This window comes from Gallus gallus, chromosome 2 (assembly GCF_016699485.2).
Source record: "Gallus gallus isolate bGalGal1 chromosome 2, bGalGal1.mat.broiler.GRCg7b, whole genome shotgun sequence".
Lineage (NCBI taxonomy): Eukaryota > Metazoa > Chordata > Aves > Galliformes > Phasianidae > Gallus > Gallus gallus.
The window spans coordinates 4,063,334-4,082,364 of record NC_052533.1 but is presented as its reverse complement, the minus strand read 5'-3'; the positions used below and the strand labels follow the sequence as shown (position 1 = coordinate 4,082,364).

General features: G+C 56.6%; 2 protein-coding genes, 1 long non-coding RNA gene and 1 other non-coding gene across 11 annotated transcripts; all 4 read right to left on the bottom strand.

The window, feature by feature from the left end:
• Positions 1 to 4,607: 4,607 nt before the first annotated feature.
• Positions 4,608 to 6,811, bottom strand: GIMAP6 (GTPase, IMAP family member 6). Of its 3 annotated transcripts, none has more exons than XM_003640650.6 (2): positions 6,592 to 6,811; positions 4,608 to 6,034 (listed from the first exon to the last, which is right to left on the bottom strand). In XM_003640650.6, exon 2 carries the CDS (start codon positions 5,985 to 5,987, stop codon positions 5,217 to 5,219), a length of 771 nt encoding a protein of 256 aa, XP_003640698.2. In that variant the 5' UTR covers positions 5,988 to 6,034; positions 6,592 to 6,811; the 3' UTR covers positions 4,608 to 5,216. The 3 variants fall into 3 exon arrangements, with proteins under 3 accessions (XP_003640698.2, XP_015136606.2, XP_418519.2); XM_015281120.4 differs by having other exon boundaries at positions 6,712 to 6,811; XM_418519.7 differs by having other exon boundaries at positions 6,724 to 6,811.
• On the bottom strand, positions 6,777 to 16,134 carry MYO1G (myosin IG). Of its 2 annotated transcripts, XR_005852922.2 has the most exons (23): positions 15,977 to 16,134; positions 15,290 to 15,498; positions 15,118 to 15,211; positions 14,729 to 14,894; positions 14,587 to 14,640; positions 14,019 to 14,114; positions 13,834 to 13,950; positions 13,105 to 13,311; positions 12,886 to 13,031; positions 12,101 to 12,215; positions 11,732 to 11,902; positions 11,584 to 11,654; positions 10,742 to 10,816; positions 10,457 to 10,589; positions 9,880 to 10,046; positions 9,602 to 9,809; positions 8,875 to 9,098; positions 8,646 to 8,790; positions 8,468 to 8,572; positions 8,277 to 8,390; positions 7,754 to 7,908; positions 7,360 to 7,651; positions 6,777 to 6,910 (listed from the first exon to the last, which is right to left on the bottom strand). XR_005852922.2 is itself a non-coding variant. In NM_001030961.2 (22 exons), the coding sequence occupies exons 1-22, from the start codon at positions 16,069 to 16,071 to the stop codon at positions 7,495 to 7,497; spliced, it is 3,024 nt and encodes a 1,007-aa protein (NP_001026132.2). In that variant the 5' UTR covers positions 16,072 to 16,134; the 3' UTR covers positions 7,308 to 7,494. The 2 variants fall into 2 exon arrangements, 1 of the variants encoding a protein (NP_001026132.2); NM_001030961.2 differs by lacking the exon at positions 6,777 to 6,910 and having other exon boundaries at positions 7,308 to 7,651.
• A 753-nt stretch (positions 16,135 to 16,887) lies between these two features.
• On the bottom strand, positions 16,888 to 18,972 carry LOC420411 (uncharacterized). Of its 5 annotated transcripts, none has more exons than NR_036666.2 (5): positions 18,944 to 18,972; positions 18,489 to 18,541; positions 18,177 to 18,235; positions 17,383 to 17,650; positions 16,888 to 17,234 (listed from the first exon to the last, which is right to left on the bottom strand). It is a non-coding gene; the product is annotated as an uncharacterized LOC420411 (long non-coding RNA). The 5 variants fall into 5 exon arrangements; NR_036667.2 differs by having other exon boundaries at positions 18,948 to 18,972; NR_174011.1 differs by having other exon boundaries at positions 17,383 to 17,604; positions 18,948 to 18,972.
• On the bottom strand, positions 18,327 to 18,458 carry LOC112531994. Its single transcript, XR_003074194.1, has one exon. It is a non-coding gene; the product is annotated as a small nucleolar RNA SNORA9 (small nucleolar RNA).
• Positions 18,973 to 19,031: the final 59 nt, after the last annotated feature.

Below are 19,031 nucleotides of genomic sequence, written 5' to 3'. Positions count from 1 at the left end.
CTGCAGAGATGGATGGGGAGAACCACTGAAATTTTCCTGAAATGTAAATGTGCCCCAAAGATATGCAGTTATTTACATCACATTGAAGGCAGTGTTGGATGCAGCCTTGGGCAGCCTGATCTGGTGGCTGGAAACCATGTCAAGGGGGTTGGAACTGGATGATCTTTAAGGTACCTTCCAACCCAAGCCATTCTATGGTTCTCTGTTTTCCTTGAGGAAAAGGGACAAGGGGGTGATGCCAAGAAGAAAACCAGCTGATCATGAAGCTTCATCAGTGTGATTGTGTATAAATGAAGGTGAACTGCAACAGTATGGTATGAGATGATGATGACCAGTTCACACCTGAAGTCAAAACCATTGCAAATACATAGCAGAAGGAGAAGCCTGAGATGGACTGAGGAATACAGGGGTGAAATTAAGGAAGGGGAGCACTTCGTGCTTATTCTTAATAGCTTTAGAAGTGTCAAAAAGGATGCTAAGGCATGTCTTTGTGGTTGCCCCATATTATTTTTCAAATATTCCTTAAAAATCAAGAAAAAGGGGAAGGAAGAAGGGAAGTGGAAAAGGGAAAGGAGGGGGAGGGGAGGGGAGGGGAGGGGAGGGGAGGGGAGGGGAGGGGAGGAGAGGAGAGGAGAGGAGAGGAGAGGAGAGGAGAGGAGAGGAGAGGAGAGGAGAGGAGAGGAGAGGAGAGGAGAGGAGAGGAGAGGAGAGGAGAGGAGAGGAGAGGAGAGGAGAGGAGAGGAGAGGAGAGGAGAGGAGAGGAGAGGAGAGGAGAGGAGAGGAGAGGAGAGGAGAGGAGAGGAGAGGAGAGGAGAGGAGAGGAGAGGAGAGGAGAGGAGAGGAGAGGAGAGGAGAGGAGAGGAGAGGAGAGGAGAGAACTGTGTTCTTCAAATAGAAGTGACTGCTTGAGGGCAGTGGTCTTGGAAAAGAGGTGTAAGAGCACGGCTAGTCTGGAGGGGAAGCCTTACAGAATCCACAGAAACGAGCAAATTTTGATTAATATTCTTGCATTGAGCACTTCTTGTATCTAAAGGGGAAAATATATTGAAAGGGGAAAAAGGATGCTTGAAAAGTCACTTAACAGTCAGAGTATGTACTTTGCTTTTGCTATTTTATTTGAAGATATTTCATTTTTTTTATTTCTCAGTCTATGTGCTAATGCATATTATTGTTTACTACTGGACATGAGTTAATTATTTTCCTGACCATACTGTCAATTAACATTTAAACAAGAAAATATGCTTTCAATTTGCCGTGCTGTCACATTATGGTTACTGGAGATAATTCGTAAATTGTGAAATCTTCCAACCAGCTGCTTCTTGGGATCTTTCAGCTGCAAAACACTGATAATGAAAGCAACATGGAGCACTGCCATGGCAGGAGCTTTGGGCAAGGCCTGCAGGCTGCTGCCTGGGTGCTGCTCTGAGGATTAGCTGATGGGACAGACCATGAGCTGACACTGGCCACAGCATCAGACTTTTCTGTCCAAACGTAACAGTGAAAACCTGGAAATATTTATACATAGCACTGCGAGGGATGACTGGATTTCACACATGATAAAGAGGGAGTTATGGGGTCACTTCCCATGGGATGTGAGTACTGGTGACCATTTCAGGACTGAGACCGCAAGGCCAACAGGGCCCAGGTGATGTGGTGTTCCATGATGACCAGATGACCTAGGTAGCACAATCAATGATAGCAAATAGTGCTACCCATGGTAGGGCCCATGGTCAAAGTGCAGGCACAGATCTTAGATGAAATTAGAGCCTGTGGTACTATAGGAGAGGTCTGCCCATGTGGTATACTTGCAGCCCCCTAACTCCTGTCCACAACAAATACCAGCTACTCCTCTTAGAGCACTGCATGAACTGCTAGGAGAGGAGTCATCTCCTTCTTCTGGACAGACAACATCATGCTCTGTAGATGATCTGGCTACAGGAATGCTGACAGATGACCTCAGCTAATGAAGAAAAGTCATTAGCAAAGCATCTCTTGGCAGAAGGCTTGCAAGGAGGTGGGAAAGATGCATTCCCTGGGAGTGTAGCATCCACCTAGATGAATACTCTTTATGTTGAACAGATGAATTGCTATCTTTATTTGTGCTTTCTTACATAGACAAGAGAAATGGGCAATAACACACCTCATGAAGGGTGCTCACAGAGCACAAGAGCTCTGTGCTTTCAGGATCCCAAACAAACCATCTAAGTTGCCACAGTGTCAAGCCAATTGAGCTTGTTTCCATGGCAGTATGGGCTTACGAGTACTTCTCTGCCCACACAACTGCTCTGAGCAAGCAAAGAATGCATATCAAATAAAGAAGAGGAGAAAAAAGAGATTGGGGTATAATCACATAACACAGAATATAGTGACCAGAGGTTGGCTGATACGAAACGCGTCCATTCTTTTCATTCCCTCCTCCAGCTTTATTAACTGTGGGATAAGAGAGTTCTGTGTGGGTCTCTGAGGCATCAGGAGTTATGCATTAAGACAGGGTGAAATAAAAGGGGAGAAAACAAAAGAAATGGGCTGTCAGCTACCACATAAGAGCTGCAGAAAGGAAGAACAAAGCCGAGTGTTATTGAATGATGTATGAACACTCCGAGTACACTCCTGCTGTTAAGTTGTATTGCTTCCGTATTTCCAATGGGATAATGATGAACACTTCTTTATAATTATTTTCCAGGCATTAAGGTAAGACCATTGTCTCTGACTCCTTAGCATCCTGCATTAGCAAACAGTCCCAGGGATTTTGACTGAAGTAGTTTTTAACTGTTCAAAATGCAATATTCATAGGAGGATGACAACCTGCTATTAGGGAACTTATAACCACATCATGCCCAAAAGATACACGTCATTACACGTGTGTGGATAGTTAATAGTGACATATGCTTCGAGATATCCAGCGGTCTCTTTAGTGTGATCAGCCACCACACTTCTATATAAAAAAACTACAATATTAAAAACTACACAGCTGCTTACCCTCAAAGATGAAGCACTCACCCTTTGTTCCCAATCCTCCTTAAATTAATGCAGTTAAGAATGATGGGAAGAAAAGAAAGCCGTGGTGTTACACTTTTCCTTTTTACAAAATGAAGGAGTTTTTCAATCCCACATCAAAAAAGCTTTCAAGGAAGTGTTGGCCAACCGATATTGGAAGGACCCAAACCAGCTCTAGCAATGTGGTTGTTAAAACAAATCTTTGAAGTCTTTTTAAACAATACATGACAATAAAACAGAGGCCATTTGGTCCAGAGTGGACTGGATGTATCTCTGTTTCAATCAATGGAATATCAGGAAACTACCTTGATAAGGAAGTGCTCAGGGGGTGGTATGGCAGCACATTCCTTCTGAAGAGCGCGTTCTTCGTGCATCACCATCAGCTCCCTCATGGCAGCCTGCAGCTCCTTATGGCCCCACAGCTCCTCGTTGGCTCCACAGCTCCTTGTTGGCCCCACAGCTCCCCAAAGGGATCAGAGGGACAGCACTGATCCCTACTGTCTGTTAACAGCTATAGGGCCCAAGGGAATGTCAGCGCAGGGTCAGGTGGGGGTGAGGGAAAGGCTCTGCCTCAGAGGGCAGTGGGCACAGCCCTGAGCTTCTGGAGCTCAGGGAGTGGTGGGACATCACTCACAGACATGGGGTTGGGGTTTGGGTGGTGCTGCGTGTAGCAAGGACTTGTGTCCCGATGGGTCCCTTCCAAGTCGGGTCATTCTGTGATTCTCTGGAGAAGAGGGCTTGGATGTCCTGTCCGTGTGTGCTAAGTGCTGGGGGGCACTGAGCAGTGCCCAGAGCCAGCACACACAGCAATGGGCACAGCTGAAGCCACAAGAACTCCCAGGGAAAGGTCAGGAAACTCTTTCCCATCTGTGCGGGTGAGCGAGCACTGCACTGGCTGCCCATTGAGGATGTCTTCAACACCCAACAGGACACAGCCCTGGGCACTGGGGGCACTGGGGGACCCAATGGGCAGTGATGGAGTGGGCAATCTCCAGAGGTACCCACAGCCCCAAGCACTGAGCAGTTTGGGGTCTGGGGGATTGTGGAACTCTTCTCTATCACCGGGCAAGGAAAACCATGAAGATCACGGCAATGGCAGGGAGAATTATACCCCCATTCTGGAGATGTGTTCTGTATGATATAGAGCTGAAAAGCTCCCTTCTTTCCCTGCCAGCTCTGTGCAACCCCGTATGATCCCCCACATGGGGTTCTGTTAAATGAGGCCCGGGGAGGTGGGATGTACAGGGACAGCACACAGCCATGGGGTGTGCGGCTGTTCTGGAGGATGGCAGGTGTGCAAGGGGAAGCCACCATTGGTGCAAGAGCCAATGCTCTCTGACCTCTTTGTTCTTAGTTTCGTTTTCTGCGCTTCTTGGAACTGAGTGTGTTTACAGGAAAAGTCTGTTTGCGGTACCGTTGGCCTCGCTCAATGTGTGCAGTTAGGGGAGGGCGCTGCCTGGCTGGGGGCAGGGCTGGGCTGCAGCCCCCAAGCACCACTCAGCCCCCCTCTCCCTGCAGGCAGCTCAGCACCACCACACCGCTCAGCACCTCCATCTGCCAGCATGGGGCAGGGAGAGGATCAGGATGGGAACAGGGTGAGAACTCCTGGGTTGGGATAAAGGCTGTTTAATGGGTAAAGCAAAAGCCGCACGCACAAGCACAGCAAAACAAGGAATGCAGGAAGTAATTCCCGTTAGCAGACACTTCCTCAACCACCCCCAGGAAAGACAGGCTCATCATGTGTCTCGTTTTGTTGTGAAGTCTCAATGTCCCCCCTCCTGTCTTTGTTCCCCAGTTTTATCACCGAACACGACACTGTATGGCATGGGACATCCCCTTGGCCAGTCCGGGGCAGCTGTCCTGGCTGTGCCCCAGCAGCTCCCTGTGCACCCCCAGCCCATGCCAGCAGGGCAGCATGAGGATGGGAGAGCCCTGAGCTCTGTGTGAGCACTGCTTGATGGTGACCAGAACATTGGGTTGCTATCACCATGCGTCCCATCACAAATCCAGAGTACAGCAATGCGTGAGCCTCAATGAAGAAAACAACTCTCCCCCAGGCAGCAACATCTCTATCCCTGGAGATGTTCAACACACAAAGGGACACAGCCGTGGGCAGTGGGTGGTGGGGGACCCCAACGGGCAGGGGTGAAGCTGGTGACCTCCAGAGATACCTGCAGCCCCAAGCGCTCTGTGATTGTGCCATGTGGGGACTGTGGGATTCACGGCTTCCATCGGGTAAGGCAAAATGAGAGAACCACAGCCGTGAGAATGACACCCCCCCCAACAACCATGAGGCACTTCGAGTATTTCCTCCACCAGGGCAGCTCTCTGCTTTTCCTATCTTCTCTGTACATCTTCACGTGATACATCACCTTCTCTTCCGTTAAGCCGGGATCCAGGTACATCTCGTTGCTGTAGTACTTGCCCTCGTTCTCCTGCACCATTTGGACGACCTTCTCCATCAGCTGCTGGACCTGCTGGTCCCGCTCGGCGCTGGTGGCCCGGTTGTTGATGCTGCAGTACCTGTACCCGCAGCTCTGGATCACATCACGCAGAGCTCTGTTGTCAGTGTAGGTCACGTAGTCATCCAGGGTCCCTGACACCAGCTCTTCTCCACGGGTGAACACCACGATCGTGTATCTGAGCACGCTGGATCCGAAGACGTCCTGCACGCCCTTCACGGCCTCCTGGTCCTCCTGGGTGAAGCGGCCCAGTTGGGTGACCAACAGCAGAGCGTGGGGGCCCGGGAAGGACAGCCTGATGCACTGCAAGATTTCTTTGTGCACCGGAGCATTGTCATCCCACAGATAGAAGATGTTGGCCGTGTCGATCACTGTGATGTCTTGGCCATTCCAGAGCCCGTCTGCCTTCTGGCAGCTCAGGGTCACCGGTTTGGTGGCCAGCTTGGACTCGAAGGCACATCGCCCCAGAATGGAGTTCCCTGTGGCACTTCGTCCCCCCCCGGTCTTCCCAACCAGGAGCAGACGCATCGCTGAGCCCCCGTTGTTCCTGGACACGCCAGGTGGACGTGGTTATGCTGAGAGGACAAAAGCAGAGGCACAGGGCCCCATTTAGGCAGTGCAGGGGCACAGTGGGGAAGTGGTGTAGTGACAGGAATCCATATTGGTAATGTGTGCATCTGGGGCTCAGCTTGGGGCTGAGTGTGGGGCTGAGGGCTCCCCAGTGAGAGTGCCGACAGATGGGGTCTGTGCTGTGCCCGTGTGGGCATGAGGAGTGGGGAGGGGGCATAGGGGAAAACAGGGAGAGGAAAAGGGAGATGGGGAGAAGGGACAAGGGGAAATGGGGAGACGGGAATGGGGAAAGGAAGGGGAGGGCAATGAGGAAATGGGGAAAAGGGAAAAATGGAAAAGGGGAAAATGGAAATGGGGAGGGCACAGAAGGAAAAGGGAGAAGGGAAGAGTGATAAATAGGGAGAGGAGAAAAAGGGAAAGGGAGAAGTGGGGTTAAAATGGAAGAGGGGGAGAGTGGACACGGGGAAAATGGGCAGAGGGGACAAGGGGACAAGGGGACAAGGGGACAAGGGGACAAGGGGCAGACCCTGCCACGCTCCTCCTGCACCGGGTTCTCGGGTACCTGCAGCTCCTTCCCAGCGCTCAGTTTCCGGCAGCTCTGGGGCTGGGTGTGCAAAGTTGGAGGCCTCCCACCAGAGCTGCTCGAGCTGGATCTCACCCCATGGGTGCTGCTCCCCTTTACCTGGACACGCACCGTGTGTGCTGCAGCCACCGGAGAGTCAAAGGAGCACGGCCTGTCGGTCAGCAGCACCCTGCAGCTCTTCTGGGTGCACGTCTGCGTCAGCTCCGGCAGCACTGGGTGTGACTTCAGCACTGCCTGCCCCAGGACGCAGTTCCGTGTCGCACTCCCCGCAGCGAGCGCAGCCACAGCCCTTCCTGCTCTGTACAATTGAATCATAGAATGGGCTGGGTTGGAAGGGAGCTCCAAGATCATCTAATTCCAACCGCTGCTGTGCACCGGTTGCCACCCACTGGATCAGGTTGACCAGGGCCTCCTCTTTCAGTAGACTACACACCACCTCCATCCACACCATCCCCATCACCTCCCCACCTCACCCCATCACACCTCCATCCATATCCCACCCCATCCGTGACCCCTTCCCACCCACTCCTATGCTCCTGCAGCCAGTTTTAGCCTCTGCCTTGAGCTATCACAGCCCCTGGCTGTGGGGCAGAGTTCCAGGGTACTGCAGCCCCACAGGGGGACCAAAGGGACACGGCCACACTTGCAGAGGCTGCAGGGTGCTGAGTAGGAAGGGGACACAACATGCTGCCACCCACACTGCCACCAGCTCTTTATTCCCAGTGCACACAGAGGCTTCAGCATTACCTTGGAAGGGGGAGGTGGGATGGGGGGGATGCAGGGCTGGGGGGGATGCAGGGCATGGGGCAGGGATGCAGGACACAGCTGTGCCCTGTCACCACAGCACCGGTGGCAGCGGTGGGGGACACGGCATCCACCCCCTCAGCTCCCAGGCCAGTAGAGCACAAAACCATCACGACTCTTGCGGAAATCAGGGGCAGCCACGTCGGGCTGAGTTTCCACGGTCAGCAACCTCTTGCGCCCCCGCAGGCTCAGCTGGATGCGGTCGGAGACATGGACCTGCAGCTCCCGCTTGGTCCTGCAAGGACACAGCTTCAGCACAGGGCTGTGGTCACCCTGGGGGGCTGTGCTGCCCCCCGCTGGGTGTCCCTTGGGGTTGGTAGGACTCAGCCCCACTCACGTTCGGCAGTGCTCCAGCAGGACGCCCACCAGCTCGCCCACCCGCTCGTCTCCCCGCGGCTGTGTCTTGTGCAGGCAGACGGCCAGGTCATCGTGGTTCTGCGTGTGGAAGACCACCAGCTGCGCCCGGCAGCTCGTCACACTCAGCCCCGTCACCTGCAAGGGTCACGAGGGGGTGTCACAGTGTGGGGACAGTGAGACACCTCCGTCCCAGGGAGCTTGGCTGTGCCAATGCAGGCAGCTCTACAGCATGGACATGGGGATGATGGAAGGGTCTTCATGCTGGAGAGGGGCAACTAGGCCTCATGGCATGGACACTGAGACCAGCGAGGGTTCTTCATACTGGACAGAGGAAGCTAGACCCAATTGCATGACCATGGGGAGCACCAAGGGGTCTTCGTGCTGGACAGGGGATGCTAGATCTCATTGGGTGGTGATGGAGAGCATGGAGGGGTCTTCCTGTTGGGTCACCAGCTCCCCATGGCAGGTCACCCCCGCTGCCACGTGGGTGTAAGGCCACTGACCATGCTGAGCGGCAGCTCCCGCATCACCCGGTACTGCTTCCGGGGCTCCAACTTGTAGAGGTGCTGGTCGGTGATCAGGATGGCACGGTCCCGGCTCTTGTTGAAGCGGTTGATCTGCAGGGCAGAGCTGAGTGAGGAGGCAGAGCCAGGGGATGCCAATGGGGATACACTGGCTGTGCCGAGCTCCTCACCTTGCGGACATGGCTGGAGAAGAGGACAGCGCCGAAGTGCACCTTGTCACGTAGGGCCTGCACACGGTGGGCGAAGGGCAGCGCCAAGCCTGGGTTCTCGCTGGCCTGGGGGGAGCATGGGGTAAGATGGGGGCAGTGAAGGAGGCTTGGGGTGCTGCCATCAGCTCCGTGCCCTTACCGAGGACAGGTAGTCGCGCACCCAGCCCCGCTGGCACCCCCAGTCCTTCCGCAGCCCATGCAGAGCCCCCATGGCGGCCACCTTGGCCCGGATCTGCGCCATGTCAGAGGGAGGGATGTTCTTGACGATCTGCCGCGCTCGCCACCTGTGGGGTGAGGGCATGAGATGTTTGGGTATCACTGCCATCACGGACCCCCATGGGCTGCTGACCCCCTGGCTGTGCTCGCACCTGCGGAAGAGCTGCTGGCTGTTCTCCTGGAAGCGGCTCAGCACAGCCGGCGGCTCTGGCCATGCCAGGCTCTTGCCAAAGTCGGGCATGGAGCGCACACCCTGGAAGCGCCGTATCAGCTCCAGCAGGTATGCCTTCACCTTGTGCCGCTTGTAGTAGCCCATGATGGCATAGGCGGCACGCAGGTACCGGCACCACCGCCGGGCCAGGGCTCCACGCCAAGCCTGCAAGACATCAGCAGTCATATGACCCCCAAAATGCTGACCCTGCCCCAAAATGAGCTGGTGAGACTGGCTGTGTGCCCCATTCCCTCCATGTCCTCCTCTACACCCTGCTCTGGGTCCATGCCTTGATCTGAAGAAACAACCCAAGTGGTGCCCTGGGTTCAAATTCTGCACCCATGTGGTCACATCTGTGCCATGCCTCATGTCACCCCCATGTCACACTCATGCCATGCCCTATGTCACCATCACATCAGACCCCAAGACACCCTCATGTCACTCCCATGCCATGCCCAACACCATCCTCATGTCACCCCTATGCCATGTCCCAGGCAGTGCTTTGCCCATGCCATGCCCATGCTCTGCACCACGCTATGCCCCATTGTGTGGCCCCGTTCCCAGCCCCATGCCAGTCCCCACACCATGACCACAGCACCCTGCTGCCCCCACTCTCCTCTACTGAGCCCTGTCACAGCCTGGTTGGGCCTGAAACCTATGGCACCCACCTTCTGCAGCAGCAGGACAATAATGGGGATGAGCTGCGCCCGCTCCTGCTCAAGGCAGAAGAGCGTGCGGGGCGTGCGGATGAAGACTTTGGTGTGGCCATAAGCCACATCGTCCTGGAAGCCATGCTGCTCCAGGAGGGTCTGCGTGGCCTCACGGTCAGTGGCCATCAGGTGGTTGGGCCATGTGTATTCACACGTCATCTTGTACCTGGAGACAGTGGGAGTCAGCACAATGGGGTGCAAGGGCTGGGGAATCATCGGGGCTCCTGGGGCCGTACCGCTGCAGGAAGCGGTCGTAGGGCTGGCGGTAGGCGAAGCCGGCACGGCGCACACGCACGTTCTCCAGCAGCCCCAGATAGGCAACCTGGTGCCGGCACCGCTCCTCGTCGAACAGCACTGGAGACTTCTGGTCATTAGGCTTGATGCAGCGCACATAGTAGGGCTCCTGTGGGCACACAGCGAGGATGTCAATGTGGGGACGGATGGTGGCCGCATCACATGGTCCCAAGACCATAAGTGTCCTGGGCTGAGGGCTCTTGGGGCTTGGAGTGCACTGGGAATGGCTGGCATGGGGACGGGGCAACTTGGTGGCTTCGGGATAAAGCCATGTGGCTTATGGACAAACCTGCACGGTTTTGGGACATGCTCATCTGGCTTGGGGACCAACAAGACTGGCATGGGGACGTGTCTAGCTAGCATAGGGACATCTCTGATGCATACAGACATGCCTGACCAGCTTGGGGACATACATGGTCAGTTAAGGAGCATGCCCATCTAGCTTGGGAACATATCTCGTTAACACTGGGTCACACCAGGCTGGCTTGGGGACACGCAGGACTGCCCTAAGGCCAGTACCTTGGAGGCAAGGTTTTCCACCAGGGCCACAATGGAGTTCTTGAAGAGCGTGGCAGCGGTCAGTGGGCGCTTGGTGACCTCAGTGATGCTCTGCTCACCATCGGGCCACATGGCACGCAGCACAGGGTCCATGCTGGGGACAGAGCTGGTGTAGGTCTGGCAGTACTGGGCACTGCCCCACCTCCCCAGTGCCCCAAGTTTTGCCGCCCTATACCCCATAGCAGGGTCTCCCTGGCCATGTCCCCGAGCCCCTAGCTGTGTCCCCTGTCCCTGGATGTTCCCAACCTGTTGTAGAGGAGCCGTTTGAAGTCCTGGAATAGTGTGTCCTTGTTCTTGTCCAGGAAACCCTCCACGGAGTACCTGAGGTGGGGGAACACCTTGCTTGGGGGCTCCTCCAGCCACCATTTGGTGCTGGGGGACAGGTTCTGGCACAGAGGCCATTGGAGGCATCAGTGCCATGCTCTTGCCTGTCTCCACAGAGGTGATTTGTCCCATTGACCCTATGACCCTATATAGATAGCCAAAGCTCCTGATGGGCACTTATATCCCCATGGCCCCAAATAATCCCCCCATAGACCCTCATGGTCCCCAAAGCTCTATGGTCCACTACAACCCCAAACAGTCCCCTCCAGTTCCTCATGAACTCCCATAGCCCCATGACTTCCCCATACTCCCATCATGCTCCCCATCATTCTCCAAGGCCCAGTGGTCAATCATACACCAGCTAAGACGCTCCATGGTTCTCCAAGACCTCATAGCTAACCATAGACTCCCATAGACTTCCAAGAAACACTATTGCCCTTGGTCATCCCATACGGTCCTCCATGCTTGCCTAAAGTTCTCCACGGCCCCAAGGATGCCCATAGTCCCCACTCACACTCCTAAAGGTCTAAATGACACCACCACTCCTCAGTACACCCCACAGTTCCCAATGGTTCCCCGTGGACCTATGGTCAACCATAAACCCCTAAGAGCCACTATAGCCTATGGGATCAACCATAGATCCCAAAAAAACCCCCTACAGCATCATGTCCTCCATGATCCCAAATGGTCCCTCATGTCCTCCCTAAGTCCTCCATGGCTGTAAGACCCCCTGTGTTCCCCCATGGCTCTCCATGGCCCCTCACGTGACATCTCCGGCGTAGTGTTTGATGCGGAAATCACGGTCAAACTCCATGGTCTTGTCGGTGGGGCAGAGCTGGGGAGCAAAGGGTGTCAGGGCCAGCTCCTGGCACGCCCCCCACCTCAATCCCCATTGTTGTCCCCAGAAATCACCTTACGGCTGCTGTAGTGTGGGTGGTGGCCCAGGCGGGCATCCATGTTGGCCAGGAAGAGGGCATCAGTGACGGTCCCCACAGCCAAGCAGGCCTCGTCCAGCAGCGCCAGGATGCCACGGTGCGGCTGCTCCACCAGCTCCACGATAGGCTCGTTGCTGAAGTACTCAATCTAGGAGGGCAGGGGGCACCCCGGGTTGCGCCCCATGCACCCTCATTTGCCCCCTGGCACCTCAAATCCCACTCTGCCAGGAGGTGTTCCCCATGTCCCCTTGTGTTCCTGTCTGCCCCTCATGCCGTGTCAGGTGATGACACCTGTGTCCCCCCAGGTCCCTCCCATGTCTTCGCCGTGTCCCCATTTCCCCCTCACATTCTGCCAGGTGATGCCCTCTCGCTGGTACTCCGCTTGCTCCTGCCTCAGGATGAGCTCGATGAAAAGCTGCTGCAGCTTCTCGTTGCAGTAGTTGATGCAGAACTGTTCAAAGCTGGGGCCGGGGGTCAGGTTGGCCGCTGGCACCTGGCCCCACACCATGCTCCCTGGCCACCATGCCACTCTGGTCCCACCTTTCCATATGCCCTTCTCACATCATCCCCTCCAGTTGTGCCTCCCAAGCCTTGTCCCCTCCATGTCTCTCCTGGGTCCCATCCCCTCTATATGTCCTTCCCAAGCCATCTCCTCCTTATGTCTCTCCCAGGTGTCCATCTCCCTTCCCCATGTCCTTCCCATCCCCCATCCCTTCCACATGTCCCTCCCAAGCTCTGTCCCACCCACGTGTCCCCCCCAGGTGTCTCTACCCCTTTCACATGTCCTTCCCATCCCCAACATCTTCCACATGTCCCTCCCAGGTGTCCCCCTGTCCTCTTCACTTGTCCCTCTTGGATCCCATCCCCTCTATGTGTCCTTCCCCAGCCATCTGCTCCGTGTGTTACTCCCAAACTCTGTCCCCTCCACGTGCCCCTCCCAGGTGTCCCCTTGTCTCAACCACATCCAACTCATCCCCGGTTCCCTCACATCCCCTCCAAGTCTCATCTCCTCCATGTGTCTTTCCCATCCCATATCTTCTTTACATATCCATTCCATCCCATCCACCTGTTCCTCCACCCCCATCACGTGTCCCCATTCCCCATCCCCTTCCAGCGTGGGGTCCATGTCACCTGTTGGTGTCAAAGATCTCGAAGCCATAGATGTCAAGGACGCCAATGACGGTGCTCTTGCCATGCTGCCGGACATCATAACCACGTGCGGTGATGCTAGCATTGATGCGCCCCACGATCCATCCGAAGAGACGCTCGTATATGGCCTGGGGACAGGGGAACCATGGTCACCTCGGGGACATGGTGTGGGGTGGTGGGACCCCGTTGCCCTCTCCTCACCTTGGCACAGGCATCCCTGCCATAGGCAGCCTCGGTGGGGCTGTGGCCCTTCTCGATGAGCTCCCCGCCTCCCGTGGCCACGGTGCGGGCCAGCAGTGCCTGGCGGAGCTGCTCAGGTGTTGTTCCTGTCAGCTGGGCCAGCACGGCCAGCTGCTCCACTGCCTCCAGCGCCGCCACCTCACCCTCTGCCACAAACTGCACGTTGCCCTGGGGACATCGTGGTGATTGCAGGGGATGGGGATGGCACCATGCCTGCCGACAGGGGATGGATCGGCAGACCTGCTATGGGTTGGGGTCCCAAATCACACTCAAGGTGACCCGGCATCATCCCTTTGGCTGGGTTCAGACATATGGGGTCATACTGGTTTGCCTTGAGCTGTGCTGGGCCATGATGAATTGTGTTGAGTTGTGCTGGTTCACACTGAGTTCTACTGGCTTGTACTGGGCTGTACTGGTTTGCCTTGAGCTGTGCTGCAGCGTATGGGACTGTACTGGTTTCTGTGGGGCTTACTACTGCTGGGTTGCATGGAGCCATACTGGTGCCCAGAGCTATACTGGTCTGCCTGTGGTTATACTGGTGGGGCCATACTGGGTTGTGTGGTGCCATATTGGCCTGCGTGATGCCATAGTGGTCTACCTGGGGTCATATGGGTGGGGCCATACTGGTCTGCATGGGGACATACTGGTGGGGCCATACTGGTGGCCATGAGGTTTCCCTGGAACTCTCACCAGGTGCAGGATGGCCGCCAGGATGCGTTGCACAGCGCCCACCTCCTCTGGGGTGAAGCCAATGACTGCCATTGCCTCCTCCACTGCCCGGTAGCCACGCGCATCGTCACCGCCAGCCTGGGGGAGGCAGGTGAGGGACGGGACCCCCAGGACCCCACCCCCCCAGCCACCCCTGCCCCACTCACGCTTCCCTGGGTGCCCTGCTGGGTGTAGCAGTATGCAGTGGGGTCCCGCTGGAGGTGCAGTGAGGCCAGCAGTGCATCAGGGGCTCCCAGAAGCAGCTATGGAGCAGGGGGATGTCAGCACCCTGCCCTGGACACCAGAACTCCTTGTTCCATCCCAGCTGGCCAAGTGTCCCTCGGCACATCCCATCCTACGCCATCTGGTTGCCATTCTGTACTTACTCTGCCCCATCCCATCCCATCCACTCCCATCCCATCCATCATGACCAGTACTATAGATTCCACGCATCCCATTCCCATCCCATCCATCCCCTCTCATCCTACCTGTCCCATCCCATCACATTCTATGCCATCCCATCGCAACCTATCCCATCCCATCACAACACATCCCATTTCCATCCCACCCCAACATAACACATCTCAACCCATAACATATCCCATCTCAATCCACTGCATCCCATTCCATCCCATTCCATCCCATTCCATCCCATCACAACCCATCCCATCCTACTGCAATCCATCCCATTCCATCCCACTCCACTGCAACCCATCCCATCCCATCCCTACCCACCTGGTAGAAGGAGTGGAAGTTCCTCTCTCCCGGCTGCTGCTGGAGGACTCGGGACTGGAAGAGGTGGCAGTGGATGGGTGTCAGGCAGTGCCATGGGCCAGCCCCCACACAGTCATGCCCTCACACCCCATGCCCCCTGCACCTTCTCCAGGAGGTAATTGTAGATGTGGCCACCGGTGGGGTCTCCCTTGAAGTCAAAGTTGATGTCCATGTACTTGCCGAAGCGGCTCGAGTTGTCATTGCGGTTGGTCTTGGCGTTGCCGAAGGCCTCCAGGACACAGTTGGACTTCAGCAGCACATTCTTCACCCTGCACAGCACAGCACAGCACGGTGTGCCATGGCATGAAGGTGTGGCACAGCACGGCGCAGCACCCCAGCTCTGAAGCCGATGGATGCAGGATGCGGCACCTCTATGTCCATGGGTTTCCCCAGGTCCCCATATCACCTCCTATGGGCACCATGCCCCCCAAGGGTCACCCCGAATGACAGATCTGTGCCCAACCACCCAACTCTCCATTAGGTTGGACCCACCTCTCCACCTCGGCACGCTGCGTTGGGTTGGTGATGGCGGCGATGTACTGCATGATGTACTTGCTGGCCTCCGTCTTGCCGGCCCCGCTCTCACCTGGCACAGGCAGGAGGTGGGCGAGGTGTGCACCCATTGGCACCCTGCTCCCTGGGGTGCCCCCCACTTGCCCCCTACCCGAGATGACGATGCAGGTGTCCTTGGCACGGCGCTTCATGGCCTTATAGGCGGCATCAGCCAACGCGAAGAGGTGCGGCGGGCGCTCGTAGAGCTCACGACCCTGGTACTGCTCCACCACAGAGGGGCCGTACAGCTCCAGCGGCTGGTAGGGGTTCATGGCCACCACCACCTCCCCAATGTAGGTGTAGATGCGGCCCTTTGAGAACCTGCACACAGGGGTGGCAGTGGGACAAGGTGTGTCCCCGAGCTTCATGCTGTGGGGCCATACAGGGCACAAGGAGAGCAGCCCTTCCTGTAGGCAGCACCCATGGGTGCAGGCAGGAAGTGCAGGGCACCAGGGTGGCACACATACACCAGGACAGACAGACACACACATGCACATTGCTGTGCACGGTCATGCACACACAACCCCCACGCCTACCCGGACATCCCCCACGCAGCTCCAGGGCCATGCCTCCCCTTCCCTCAGCCAGCAGCAGGACGCTGCCCAGCACAGACATTTCCTTTTGGGTCAGGGTTTGCACCTCAGGACCACACCCTGACCTACATGAAGGATTTGGGGTGCCCAGGGCTGGCGGTATCCCCATCACCACGATGCTGAGCACTGCATCCTGGCTGCAGCACCCCACCTCAGCCTCGCCCATCCCAACATTACCCATCCTGCCTCTCCCTGCATCCCCATACCGCAGCCGCAGGTTCTCCATGAAGTGCTCCATGGTGACCTCGTCCAGCAGGACAAAATCAGCCTTGCCGAACTCGGGGCCCTCCAGCTCCGCCATGCTGCGCCCACAGCCCACAGGCACCCACTTCCCCCCTCTGTGCTGCTTCCTGCACCTCTGCCCGCCCAAGCAGCAGCGCAGGCGCGTGGGACGCGGGGCCCGGCCCTACTGTCACCTCCCATGGGGATCAGTGTGGTGGTGACAGGGCAGGAGACACACAGAAGGGCAGGGTGGGGATTTGTCCCCATGCCCCAAAGCACTTGGGCACCAGCACCAGTCCTACGGAGGAGGGTCTGCATCTCCATGTAGCCACAGTGGGATCTAACCATTGGGTTCATCTATAGGTGCATGGGACACGGGCCAGGGGCACACACAGCGTTACGCTTGCAACACTGCTACAGTCATTCTGGCGCCCGGATGCATCCGGCCCTACACCGCAGCACCCCAAAAGCTGCAAGTCTGTGGGTCGGCACCTCCGCCCACACAGAAGCTGATGAGACAGCACAGTGACAGTGACAGCCACTGGGTGCACGAGCACGGCGCTGCTCAGCATGGCGTGACCGTGATGAGCTGCTGTCACCACGCCCTGGGCACAGAGCCCAGTAAGGACCAGAGCGCATGGGTGGAGCCCAGGGCAGGTCCCAGGAGCAGCCCTGGAGACGTATCCCTGCCCCACAGGCACCAAATCCCAATGTCCTCTCCATGGGATGCACCTTTCCCACCACCAGCCCCCAGAGCACAGCTCTATGGTGCCAAGGGGCTCACAGAAACCCCATGAGGCGCAGCAGCACAGATGCTTGGGGACAGCCTCAAGCCCACGTTTCCCTATCTAGGAGCAACAACAGCTCAAGGAACAACAGTTCAAGGAGCCTACAGTTGTGAAAATACCAGAGATTTTTATTTATCGATGCGACATGAACTTGCAAAGTAGAAAATACAAGCAAATGTACCCCCAAAACATCAGTATGCAGTCACCACTCCTTCTCACCAGCACTGGGTGCTCTGGAGAGCAGGAGACCCCACTGCTGAGCCACCCAAATCTTCTCTTCTTCCTCAGGAAACTGCTTGTGGGCGCATCCTGCACTGAGCAGCTCCTCACCACACAGCAGAGCACACAGGCAAGTTGGGGACTTCCAGTTGTGGCTGTTCACTCACTGTTTCCCCACGGTTCCCAGCTGCAGTGAGCTCGCCAAATTCATGCTGGGCACTCAGCACTATTTCACCTGAACATAAAGCACAGAGAGCTGCATTAATCACAGAAACAAGTAGGTTTCATTGCCCTGCAGCCCCATTCAGGAGGCTTTCACTCTTGTCTTTGGTGTACACCCCATTTGCTGCTCAAAGCAGCAGTGTCACCACAGTGCTACCAACCTGGGACAGCGTGACAGGCTTGGATGGCATCAGTAGAGCAATCTGCAAGCCCCCAGCAAGCCCCTAGGCTTGTCTTATCTTCATGGGATCCAGCAGAGCATCACCCGTGGGCTCAGATTTCTTCCAACGCAGCTTCAGATGAAGCTTCATGGCTTCAGCACAAAGAACTGAGTTGCAGTTGCAGGCAGATCTGTGGGGCCCAGCAGAAACCACAGGACAGGGCTGGAACCATCAGAGATAGCATTCCTTTCAGCCAGCATTTAAAGCCCTGTGGCAGAAGTATCAGTAGGTGAGGGAGGAGGCAAAACCCTAGCAGAGAGTAGGCAAGGCAAGCACTGCCCTGCTGGGTCCACAATCCTAATGGACTTCCTGAGGTGTAAGGGAAGGCCCTGAAGATCTAGGGCTGCAGGAATAGCCACGCTGTGCTAGGAGGTTCATGGCAATGAGAGCGACTTGCAGTGTGTGGTGAGTAAGCCTTGCTGGAGGAGGGCTGAGGGGAAGCCCTGCAGCCATCTGCGCTCACTGCACCCGGCAACAAAGCAGGCAGAGCAGGGAGTGACAGTGCAAGGAATGGAGAAGAGCTGCAGAGCACATGGCCTCACTACAGCACCGCCCCGTTTGCTGCAGGAAAGGAAGGGGCCCATCTGCACCCCCAAGCTGCAGCTCTCAGCCCTGAGGGACTCATTCATGAGAGCCAAAGAGGAAACGAGGCACTGAAGCTACGTGATTGTGCAGAGTATGATTAATTGTGGGCAGAATGGAAAAACCCCTGCAGAGCCACCCAGCAAACATACCTGCCTGCTCCCTGCAGCATGGAGCGTCCGCCTCGACCATCAGACAGGGGAACTGCAAGCTGAGAAGAATAGAGCTCTTACACAATGGAAGAGCTGAGGAAGGAAGGAAGCAGCTCTGCAAGTCCAGGAGAGAAGCAGGAGCTGGGGGAAGCGTGTATGGGGTTTCTATAGCCTCCCCCTGAGAGACAGAAAGAGGCCTCAAACCACCCCAGGGCTGCTCTGGCAAGCGCTGCAGGAATGGATGGGGCCACGGCAGGCCCCACCATGCTGGAAGCCTTGCGGGGCGCGGCTGAAGCGCTCCCCCCATCATACCTTTAGGGCCGAGGCACGCAGCGCAGGAACCAGAAGGGAAGAAGTGCTGGATGCTGCTGGGAGAAAAGAGTGTGAGTCAGGAGGAGCGGCACTGAGGCCCACCTGCTTTCTCTAAGGATTGGGATCGCTTAACAGTCGGTAACAACCATGCAGACACTCGGTGCCGCCGCGGGATCCACGCAGGCTCCCTCACACACGCGTGGATACAGCCGCATCACCGCTCGGGCACGGCCGACCCCTCAGGCCCTCACGGTCAGGCCGCGGTCCCCAGGATGAGGCCTACCCCCCCAGGGTCAGGCCCAGATCCCCACAAGACCCGGCCCGCATCGCGCCCCAGGTGACGGAGGTGAGGTTCCTTCGGAGAGATCCACCTCTCGTGCACCTCCACCGCGCCTCCCAGCCCCACCAGACCGCGGATCACGGAGGATGGCGACAGACAGCACCGCGCCGCACACCTACCCGCCATCACCGTCATGCCTCAGAGGGCCGTCGCCGGTGAATGACGTAATCACTCCTCGCGGCGGCGGCAGCGCCCCCTGGCGG